Genomic DNA, 11,765 nt, shown 5'->3' on the forward strand with positions numbered 1-11,765 from the left:
CCAAGAATTTCAACAATCAAATAGTTGGGCGGTATTTTTTACATGCTGCAAATACCAATTTACACACTTAGGAAATCATAAAAACATTTCCAATTGGTTGGTGAGCAAGTGGATAGTGTTCCAAAGGTTTAGTACTATTTGACGATGTGACATGGTAAAATTGTAAATATTGCTGTTATACAGTACTACACCATTTTTCAATTGACTTGGACATTTTCTCGATGGATTCGGACAGATCACTATTGGATTTGGTACCCATGTTCGGTGTGCCCATTGGATTTGGCACGGCCCCCTCGTGTGCCCATTCGATATGCCCATGCGCCTTATAGAATTGGTTTGTACCCAACCAAACAACCTTTAGATCCTTCAAAAGTGTCGTGCTTGCATTCAATTAGGAAAACTCAAAACTGAATTCAATAAATCATCCAAAGGATGAAAATAAAACATTTGCAAGGGTTCATAATGAACCGTCTTGTACCGGTACGTGAACACCACGTTTGTCGAGTTCACGATGCAAAGTCGATGTGGACACCTCGATGCCGAAATCAAGCGCCAATCGATCTTTGATCTCTTGGAGCGTGATTTGGACGTCATGCTCCACCCAACTTTGCAGCATGTCGACGTTTTCCTCCGTCAGGAGTCGTGATATTTGTTTCCCCCTACATGACAATGTTAGATAGAGTAGACACGACTTTCATACCTCGTTGTTTCGACGTCAACGAGTCCAGATGCAGCCAATTCCGTGCGCTACTGATGTTGACGCCTTTCGCTTGAGCGACGCGCTTCCAGTCCATCGCGTTGTTGAACGCATCAACTATGCGCTTCTTGGCCGACAACGGAATGCGTTTGTACGTTCGTTTGGTGGTGTTTGGGGTGCTGTGTTCTCCATGGTTCACTGTCACGCGGGAGATTTGAAAGTGACGAAAAGCGCGCGAGAATTATAGAACCCCCCGTCCGATGTTCTAGAAAAAGCAATTGCCAACTGTAAAGAGTGCACGACACTTTTGAAGGATCTAAAGGTTGTTTGGTTGGGTACAAACCAATTCTATAAGGCGCATGGGCATATCGAATGGGCACACGAGGCGGTCGTGCCAAATCCAATGGGCACACCGAACGTGGGTACCAAATCCATTGGGCACTCATTCATTCGAATGGGCACGTCATTCAATCCAATGGTATATCAACCGAATCCATCGAGAAAATGTCCAAGTCAATTGAAAAATGGTGTAGTACTGTATAACAGCAATATTTACAATTTTACCATGTCACATCGTCAAATAGTACTAAACCTTTGGAACACTATATAGTTGGCTGGCTGCTTTACTACACCATTTTTCAATTGACTTGGACATTTTCTCGATGGATTCGGACAGATCACTATTGGATTTGGTACCCATGTTCGGTGTGCCCATTGGATTTGGCACGGCCCCCTCGTGTGCCCATTCGATATGCCCATGCGCCTTATAGAATTGGTTTGTACCCAACCAAACAACCTTTAGATCCTTCAAAAGTGTCGTGCACTCTTTACAGTTGGCAATTGCTTTTTCTAGAACATCGGACGGGGGGTTCTATAATTCTCGCGCGCTTTTCGTCACTTTCAAATCTCCCGCGTGACAGTGAACCATGGAGAACACAGCACCCCAAACACCACCAAACGAACGTACAAACGCATTCCGTTGTCGGCCAAGAAGCGCATAGTTGATGCGTTCAACAACGCGATGGACTGGAAGCGCGTCGCTCAAGCGAAAGGCGTCAACATCAGTAGCGCACGGAATTGGCTGCATCTGGACTCGTTGACGTCGAAACAACGAGGTATGAAAGTCGTGTCTACTCTATCTAACATTGTCATGTAGGGGGAAACAAATATCACGACTCCTGACGGAGGAAAACGTCGACATGCTGCAAAGTTGGGTGGAGCATGACGTCCAAATCACGCTCCAAGAGATCAAAGATCGATTGGCGCTTGATTTCGGCATCGAGGTGTCCACATCGACTTTGCATCGTGAACTCGACAAACGTGGTGTTCACGTACCGGTACAAGACGGTTCATTATGAACCCTTGCAAATGTTTTATTTTCATCCTTTGGATGATTTATTGAATTCAGTTTTGAGTTTTCCTAATTGAATGCAAGCACGACACTTTTGAAGGATCTAAAGGTTGTTTGGTTGGGTACAAACCAATTCTATAAGGCGCATGGGCATATCGAATGGGCACACGAGGGGGCCGTGCCAAATCCAATGGGCACACCGAACATGGGTACCAAATCCAATAGTGATCTGTCCGAATCCATCGAGAAAATGTCCAAGTCAATTGAAAAATGGTGTAGTACTGTATAACAGCAATATTTACAATTTTACCATGTCACATCGTCAAATAGTACTAAACCTTTGGAACACTATCCACTTGCTCACCAACCAATTGGAAATGTTTTTATGATTTCCTAAGTGTGTAAATTGGTATTTGCAGCATGTAAAAAATACCGCCCAACTATTTGATTGTTGAAATTCTTGGAACTAGTTCCAAGAATTTTAGTCAAAACACATTTGCTTCCACATGCGTCCTGCCTCTACTCAAAATGAATTGATTTGAGAGGAATTCCGTGATTCTATCCATTTTGCACAAGTACGCGTTCTATGAACCACTTGGACTTATAGATACTCTAGTGTAAGAACTGAGACGTCAACGCACTTCATCGAAGCTTTCAATCGTTGCATCATTGGAGTCTTGGGGGGATCAGACAACACGACGAGTTCACAAACCGATCGTACTTCACAATCGCGATGTCTTAGGAGGCAATTACAAGCGTTTCCTAGCACAAATAAGTGCGAGATCGAGGTACAGTATATAATTCTGATCAACGCAAATCGTCATGACAATATTAGACGAATCAGCAACAACTCCTACATTCCACTCAAAACATTTGTTATCGTTATCATACTTCAAGTCAGCCATCAAGTCTTTGATCAGGAACTTGATCTTTCATCATGCGATATGCAGCATAGGAAATATCATGGCACAAAAACATTTCCAATTGGCTGCTGAGCAAGCGGATAGATACCGGTAGTGGGCTAACCGTGAAAAACAGACCATAAAGCGGAAAAACGGGAAGGATTACCGGAAAATCCGACCGTGTACTTCAACTACCCAGCATATGGGTTGAACAGATGGCATTGTAAGTGGCCTCAGCAGATTCACACTAGAAAGTTTGTCAAAGCGACGTAATCTCCGACGTAGTTGCATGTGGGTGTTCACTATGTCGTGGTCAAAATTATCGACGTAGTTGCAGGTACTACTGTAGGTAGGTGAATCTGGAGTACTGTAAAACACGATATTGTTTTATAGTGTGAAGGTACTGTACATTTCAGGAAAAAGAATCGTTGTTTGGGGCATCGAACCCCGACCACTATGACATTAGGGTGATCCCTAGACGTCTACACTACTGTAAGTAAACCTGGTTAAATAATCCTAACGCACCAACCTTTAAGTGACGTTTGCCTGAGTAAACATACATGCACTATTACTGTAGTTATTCCTGCTAGGGCATCTTTATCGCGAGGTGGAAGTCATTCATATACGTACAGATCAACGGCGATTGCTGATGATTCTGCAGTTGATGACGGAATTATCGTATTAACGTTAGTAACGGTAGAACTGCATTGTACAGTTCCTACTCGGTTCTCTGTAGTACACTTCGAAGTACTACGTAGTACCATTAATAGGCCAAATTTCCAGCACAGAATAGTACTAGTACAGTACTACGTAGTAAAAGCGTAGCTCATTAAACTCGTGAAATGATTTATTGTTCAGCCACTAGTGCCGTGGCACGAATAGCTCATTGGGTAAAAGCTGTAGTTGGAGTGGCAGAGGTCGCTGGTTCAAATCCCTGCGTAAATTTTTATTTTTCTTGAAGTCAGTCCATTCCTTTTGCTGGTCGCACCACACATCAAGCAGCAATCATAATTTCTCTAACTTAACTTGGCAGCCACCTACAAGTACTGGTACTGTAGCAGGACAAAATTGTTCCTGCTGGGAGCCATTGATGTACATGTATAGAGCTGTAAGATGTGACTGTATAGAGCTGTAAGATGTAGGTAAAAAGTACCGTAGCCACAGATTAACTGTAAGTTGCCTTTGGGTCACCAAGTCGCTTCACGTACTGTAGGCGTTGAAATGTATAAGCTGGAGTCGTCCACTTGCTGGTGACGAGATCGTCCAGGGTAGTAAGTAGTAAGTACATATCTATCCATAATCACTATTCATACACTCCGCTTCTATGCTCCGCCTCAGCTACCATGCTTCCCCCCAGCTACCATGCTTCCCCTCAGCTACCATGCTTCCCCTCAGCTACTATGCTCCCCCTCAACTACTATGCTCCCCCTCAACTACTATGCTCCCCTCAGAAGTTCTATAGCTTGCACGATTAGCACATACTAGCTGTCTGTTCTGGTAGTTCCTCATACAATCAAATACCCACTTCGTACAACTCTAAGGGACACCATGGAAAACAACTGGGGGTACAACACCTTGGGACACACAACGGAGGTTACGACACCATGCGACAATATATGGTATTGTTCATTGATCTCCGCGGTAGATTGAACAACCGACGAATTACGAATAGAGTCCATACAGCACTTTCGATGGCGAGGTCAAAATCAAGAGTGGAAAACAATGAAGCAACAGTTAGATTATAGACCGTTAGGGAAAATTGAAACAACTACAACCCTTGAACAAAAATGGATATCGAACAACAGTTATGACATCTTGAAACCACTACAAACCTTCTCTGATTATAGGCAACCACAAGCCACGAAATCATCACAATGCTCGTAAGCTGGTCACTTCTCTTTGCGCTTTACTAAACATTACCGGCAATCGCGCGAATGTTAGACTTACAGTACTTACTATGACGAGGCAGTCACTTAATTGATTGATGTGTTTGGGAAGCAACTAAAACCTCTTGACGAATACACTAAGTACCAGGCACTTCCACTACTACACCAGTATGCTAGGGAGCTAGGTACGAAGTGGTCTCGTAAACTCCCTGAGTACAGTATTGCAGTGCTTCGAGGTGGTAACTCAACCTTGTAGCTGGCATTATCTGCGGTAACGCAATCAACCATCGCCATGACGATACAATGCTCAGGGTGGGATGAATGACTCACATAGCACCATCTATCAAAATATCTGGAGATCTCGCAAGTATCGCTCAGATGCTTAATTCTACTTCTGTGTACCGGTAGAGCGTCACAGTGTTATGTCGTACTTACACAGGGCAACAACGAACATTGAAGCCTACTATGTTGCTGCTCCATCATTGAGCAGTCACTACATAAGAGAAAAGTCCACCGTTCCATTATCACTTTCGTGCTTAATGTTAGTTTTCCTACTGTATTGGAGTTGAAATTCATATTACCCGGATAATTAACCGTACACACGGATAATTATCCGTCTGTATCAGTGTGTTACGTCGACAGTTGAGCTGCCGACAGTTGAAAAGATAGTATTTATTACTCCGGAGTACGTACTTTATTTTTTAGTATGAACTACTACTACCTCTGTCCAATTATAAGTGGTCGAATTTGTGAAATCAAATTTCCAAGAAAGAATGGTCGTTTTTCATATTCGGAATTTACGAGCTTCAGCTAATCCAACAATTGAATGAGGCCCAATGCAGCAGCAATGTCGGCATGAACATCCACGTCAATGTCAACCTTTAATGCCTCAATCTGAGTGCAAATTGCACCCATCTGCATGCTCTCGAGGATCTCCGTGGCGAGTTTATTCATGTGAGTAGAATAGTCTACCCCACTCAAGTATGCACAACCAAAACTCCAAGCATTTCTCGCACAGGAAACCATTTCTGGCAACCTACCACGAGCATGCAATACATCCTTCTTCATATGCGGAATCTTATAGTCATTCCCACTCTGATTGAGAATAACCTCTTGAAGACATCTCTGAAGGGTCAGAAAGTTCTTGTTGAGCGTCGTTGAACTCACGTCGGCCCAAGCCGCTTCAGTAGCAGTAACGATGTCCTCCAGGCAGCTCGAATGCTTCTCCGCTTGCAAGGTCTGGATGGCTCGGAAGAAACTAAGATCCAAGACATTCATGTCAGGGGAGTTTGGAGGTTGAAAAACAACCTCCATGTCCCAGCCTTGGTCTTTGCAGGCAGCGACAACGTCTGGATCGACTGGGGGGACATGCGGACGGGCATTGTCCTGTTGAATCTTGATGGTCTTGGTCTCGGTGCTTGGCATCGGATTGCTGGGATGACTTGTCCGATCAGCATCTTCTTGTATGTCTCCCGTATCACAGATACTGTCTTCATCACTGGCGTTCCTGCGTCGCGTCGGCTGCTTCGGCACTGCGCTGGGACAGTCTCCGTGAAGTGCCACGTTCCAATCTTCCCGTCGAACCACTCTTCCTTGTTGTCGTCCCATCGTGGCCTCGCAACGGCCGATAAGAACATGACCTTCAGCAGGTGGCGTTTCGACTTGCAGGAACGCTACTTGATCTTTTCGCCGGGTGCGCCATATACCTTCTTCTGAACGCGAGACATGAAGAACCATTTCTCGTCTACGTGGACGGTGTCGAACATTGGGTCGAAGAACTTGGCACCATCGATGTCCTTCACGTTCTGCAAGGCCCAATTGAGACGACAAACCTTGTTCGACTCCGTTAGGGATGGCTTCAGCACGCTCGAGTACTTGGCAATCACGCCACGCTTGTAGTAGGAGTGAAGCGTAGACTTCGGGATGCCAAGCACGTGGGCGATTGAACGAAAGCAGTAACGACGGGACTGTGGTATGGCCTGGATACGTTCGGGCAGGTCCAAGTGAATGCGCTTGCGTCCGCAGTTGTCCTTCTTGCGCTGGTGGACATTGCGGCAAATCGTCTTGGTCCCGGATAGGTCAACCGCACCACGTCGCCACACACGGCGAACAGTCGTCACAGAGCAACCGAACAACATGCCAACGCTTGCGGCAACACCCTTGAGGATCCTGCCGCTGCTGGCGCACTTCGTCAGCAGGTGCTGCACCAAGTTATCGCACTCACAGTCCGTGAGGTTCTTCTTGCGCTCACCCTTGCGCATATTTCGAAATGAGTGGCCAGAACGAAGAGGGAAAGAAGTGTGGTTGGGGCTGGTCGGTTTGATTGCCTAATCGCGCCATGAGTTGGCGGCAAACCACAACCGGAGAATAGCCGAATATTCGCATACTACACCTTTTCCCAATCAAGTTGCGCACTTTTTCCAATCAAGTTGGCAAAAAAACGTTTGAAACGTCATTTTTAAAACGGTGGGTGGTTAAAAACACACAAATTTCCAAGCCAATATGAACTTTTTCCATTCCATATGAACTGCCTACTGACCATACACCATGCTCTTCAATAGAATGGCTTTTTCGACGTTGCGCTGACAGAAGATTACCTCGCGGACCACCAACGGCTGTGTGATGCATGGCAGCGACGCGCGAGGAGCATCCTCAAGTAAGACCATTCGTCGTTCGAGAAACGTCCCATACTCACCACGCTCGAACATAGCATAAGTCTGGAGGGCGAGGTAGCTCTTGATGCGAGCCTTCAAGACGCTGAAGCAGCTTTCGATCGGGTTCAGCATCGGTGAGTAGGGGCCAAGGCGCAGCAGCGTCATGTCATCGTGTTGGACAACGCGTTCCAGTTGTCGCCGCGGAGGAAGGCGTCGAGAACACGCTTCTTCTCCTTCGCGGTGGGGCCTTTGTGTGTTTTCATGCGAAGACAAGTTGGGTGATTGGAAAATGATCATTGTGCATTGACAGTTTACATGTTGGGCGCGCGCGCTTCTGTGGTTCACTTTGATTGGAACAAAATTCATGTTGATCCGAACTTTTGCACTCCACATCTCTCGTGAAAATTTATATTTTATATCCGATTCAACTTGATTGGAAAAAGTGCGCAACTTGATTGGGAAAAGGTGTAGTTATCCAGGAATTATCCGGATAAACGGTAGGGCTGGTCGCATTTGCACAATCAGGATGTGGACACACGGGTGACTCCTATGCATTCTAAAAAAAATGCTTCGGTAAGGTGTATTTTAGTATTGATGGGTTTTCTGGAAATTGGTATACTTTTGTTGTGTTTTATTAGTAAATAATATCGAATTCGGATAGCTAACACTTTTGCCGTTCCAATGGGTATCATATAATGCCCGAACTCCCATTAGTCAAGGAAAAAACTGACTTTTTCGAAATTCGACCACTTATAATTGGACAGAGGTAGTAGCAGCTAGCTTTGTAATGTTCGACGTTTCTACGCAGAACCATTTTGGCCAATAAGACTCAAGACGATTCAATGTACACTGTTTCGGTGCTCCTACTACTTTTTAAACAAGTGCAGAAACTTGCGCGAAGTGGAGTGGTTGATCTTGGTCAGTTCCGTCGCGTGCACATACATATCTTCTTTGTCCACAGTCACCACGAACACATGCCCTTCCGCCACCGCCGCGACCACTCCCTGGCCAAACCGGGTCTGTACCAGGTCCCCCACGGTTGCCTTTAAGCTCTGCTTGATCGCATCTGCCTGGAGGTACGCCGTCGCCCCAAAGCTCAAGTGCACCACAAGCACATCGCCGCCGCCGTTTGGGTGAACCTACGTGTATATATATATATATATATATATGGACTTGTATCTGATCACGTTGTGGAGCAACTCGTACTACTGTATGTACCTCGACCACGACACCGTCGCCATATTGAGTCAACACTGCTTGGCCTGCCACGTACTTCGGTACGCTGCCAGTGGATCGAGTTTTCAATAAAGTTGGAAATTTGGGGGTCGCTTTGGCTACTTTTTGGAGAAAACTCGAACGGAGCGACGTCGCCTACAATATATAAGTCAATTATTCACGAAATTCGAGTGTTTGACCAGAATAACAACCAAGTACATCGATATATCGACCAATCAAAACCCACAACACGAATCAAGTAGCCAATCAAATCATCATCCACTGTTCGACCAACGCAACATTGAATTCGTGTGGGACTGTAAGTAGTGTGACACTTCCAAAAGTCAGTAGAAACAATCGATATATCGAAGGATTTGGCAAAGAATCCGCACCAAAGGTCAAATATTTTGGGTATATATATATATTCTTTCTTCATATTGGGATTCGGTCGAGTTGTCTGAATCGAGATATACCGAAGCGGGATCAGCCGACGACGGCGGCGGCGGGGATAACGTCGGGTCGTTGTCCTTGTTGTCCATGGCGTGGACTTGATGGATCGCAAACATTTGTGTGACATGGTCCAGAAGCTCCACCGTGTATTCCTTGGTCTTGGGGTTGTATGCGACAGCGGTGCCGACGCCGTCGGCGGTGATGACCTACAAATGACATATAGTATACGGTATCCACATATGAAAATCGACAAACAACGTACGGTATCCTGCGGCAACACTGGCAACGGTTCGATTTCGCCGCCGACTTCGACGATCACCATGGAGCAGTTCACGTACTCGGTCGAGACCAAGCGCACGACCGCGCTGCCGTCCGACTTGACTTCCACCACGACACCCGCGCCGCCTGCCGTGTGCACATACTCGCCTACATGGCGGTCGTTCAACGGAGAGTTTGTTGCAGTGGACGCGCGGCTCCTGCAAAACAAGGTGGGACCAACGAAGCGATTCAGAAAGTCGTCGTCCTCCTCGTCATAGACAAAGCTATGTGCATGGGACATCCTTACCGAGGAAGGACAGTGGTGGTAGTAGCGGTGGAGAAGCGGCGCTTGGTCGTTTCGAGCCACTTGTTCGTGCCTTCGAGGAACTTGTTGGGGTGTTTCTTCTCGTTCGGTTGAAGGGCAGGATGAAGGAGCGACGGCGTCGCGAGGTTGTTGTCGTCCTGGTTGCTCGAGGATGGCACGTCGCTGTGGCGGTTTGGAGTGGGTGCGTCGGTCGCAGGCTCGACGGCAGGGTCTTTGTTGCCGTGGAACATGTTGTACAAGCTGTTGGAGCGTTTGCTTCTCCCGCCGTTGTTGGTGGCGGTGGGTGGTGTGTGCGGTGGGGCTCCATTGTCGTGCTGGCCATGCAGGTCCTCGTCCTGGTTGTTCGCTAGCACAGACGACGCGTGCTTCTTCGGCCACTTGAGCATGTCCTACGAGGAAGTTGGTGCAATGACGAGGAGCCCTTCCATCTCTGGGCCCAAATCGAAGTTCACAGACTCTACATGGAGGGATGACACGTCCTGCTGGTAAATACCTGGTTGTATTTCTCATACGCGACTTACAAACTCTAATTTATGGTTCATGTATCCCATATCCGATACGATAACAAATGTACGGTACCATGTCTTCCGTCCCATAAACGATCAATGGATGAGCTTGTAATTTGTAAAGTGATTCGAAGTAGTCCGACATGTGATCCCTGTCTTCTCCCACCGCACGTCAACCAAGTTTGATTGGTCAAATATATCGATTTTCATAGGAATAATGGATTTTCATTGGATAAAAGTATGTAATATTTGCCATATTAAGTGTTTGCGGTACTACCATGTGCTAGAAATACTTACTATACTACTGTACACTGCTGTACCATTTGAAATCATCATTGTTATTACTATACAGTACTATTAATAGTAGTACTGGTATACGTATATTGCGACATAATTCGGTCGACCACTTGACATGGGGTTTTAACAAGAAATCCAACGTTATTATTAACTGTAAGTACTATTCTAATAGTACTTTATAATAACGTTGGATTATACTATTAAAAGAAGTATAATATTACCCCATCGCAATCTGTCTGGCCACAACCAGTCGACGTTATCAACCCTTTCGGCACGGAAATACTACCCCGAGGCTGTCGTTGCTGTGGACTGGACCGAGTGTACTCGTCCAGCAGTTTTACAGGACAGATAGAATGTTCAGTCGATAATAACAACGGGATAAAGTTATTGAGCTCAAGATCTGTCGACCCAAGGTGAACAAACACCCCCCCTCCAAAATGGAGACGAGGTGGGACTTCAAAACAAACGACCTCGGTGTTTACAGTACCTAGGGTACAGTACTAGTATTGGTAAATCACGGTTGCGGATTATCTAAACACTGGGGTCGATGTAACAAACACCCAGGTTTACGATGTGAATAGCAAAAACGAGTGGAATGCACAATACATACTTCGAAGTACAATGTATCGGGGTCCACCTCGGTGCACACACGAGTATTGTTGAGAAGTGCTAGGGTACATATCGACCTCGGTGCACCCACGTACGTACGGACGGTGAGCAATGGAGCATATAGTACATGCGTGTCATGCTCGCTATGGAAGCATGGCTGGGAAATGGTTGCCGTGTGCCAGAGCTTGGCGCGTAAAATGGGAGCGGTTTATGTAGCGCAACACGGAAAGACTACGATAACGATTGCTGTCGTCCAGAGTGTGTACCTACCACAAAGCTGTGGTATACGTTACTGTACAAAATCTAGATTACAGCAGCACTTCATGACAGAATAAAGTTAACCATATAGGACGGTTTAATGGCTTTACTTGTATGGCTTTTATATTATTACTTCGTATTTATACTATAATAAGTACTAACTACCACGTACTAGTAGTACGTAGTATTATTGTGCTTTTCACATATTTTGGCTAATCTGGGTATAAATACCCTCTTTTAACCAGTGGGTGACGAAGTTTTAGATTAATTCAACTTAGTTTTAGCTAATCGGAAGTACCTTTGATTGGATGAGCAAAAGCTGTTCCTGCAGCATATGTTGCTAACCTGAAGCGTTTG

At 45.8% G+C, this 11,765-nt stretch overlaps 4 protein-coding genes across 5 annotated transcripts; all 4 read right to left on the reverse strand.

Moving 5' to 3' along the window:
• Positions 1–5,646: 5,646 nt before the first annotated feature.
• H257_15032 (hypothetical protein) lies at positions 5,647–6,473 on the reverse strand (the record flags this gene model as incomplete). The annotated part of the gene is made up of 3 exons (XM_009843003.1): positions 5,647–5,804; positions 5,877–6,094; positions 6,145–6,473. The coding sequence occupies 3 exons, from the start codon at positions 6,471–6,473 to the stop codon at positions 5,647–5,649; spliced, it is 705 nt and encodes a 234-aa protein (XP_009841305.1).
• Positions 6,474–6,509: 36 nt separating this feature from the next.
• H257_15033 (hypothetical protein) lies at positions 6,510–7,097 on the reverse strand (the record flags this gene model as incomplete). Its single annotated transcript, XM_009843004.1, has 1 exon — positions 6,510–7,097. The coding sequence occupies one exon, from the start codon at positions 7,095–7,097 to the stop codon at positions 6,510–6,512; it is 588 nt and encodes a 195-aa protein (XP_009841306.1).
• A 270-nt stretch (positions 7,098–7,367) lies between these two features.
• H257_15034 (hypothetical protein) lies at positions 7,368–7,655 on the reverse strand (the record flags this gene model as incomplete). The annotated part of the gene is made up of 1 exon (XM_009843005.1): positions 7,368–7,655. The coding sequence occupies one exon, from the start codon at positions 7,653–7,655 to the stop codon at positions 7,368–7,370; it is 288 nt and encodes a 95-aa protein (XP_009841307.1).
• A 609-nt stretch (positions 7,656–8,264) lies between these two features.
• Positions 8,265–10,184, reverse strand: H257_15035. Of its 2 annotated transcripts, XM_009843007.1 has the most exons (5): positions 9,721–10,184; positions 9,418–9,631; positions 9,179–9,361; positions 8,709–8,861; positions 8,265–8,629 (listed from the first exon to the last, which is right to left on the reverse strand). In XM_009843007.1, exons 1-5 carry the CDS (start codon positions 10,122–10,124, stop codon positions 8,357–8,359), a joined length of 1,227 nt encoding a protein of 408 aa, XP_009841309.1. In that variant the 5' UTR covers positions 10,125–10,184; the 3' UTR covers positions 8,265–8,356. The 2 variants fall into 2 exon arrangements, with proteins under 2 accessions (XP_009841309.1, XP_009841308.1); XM_009843006.1 differs by having other exon boundaries at positions 8,709–9,361.
• Between the last annotated feature and the right edge of the window lie 1,581 nt (positions 10,185–11,765).

The sequence above is a fragment of the Aphanomyces astaci genome (genome assembly GCF_000520075.1).
Source record: "Aphanomyces astaci strain APO3 unplaced genomic scaffold supercont1.65, whole genome shotgun sequence".
Lineage (NCBI taxonomy): Eukaryota > Oomycota > Saprolegniomycetes > Saprolegniales > Verrucalvaceae > Aphanomyces > Aphanomyces astaci.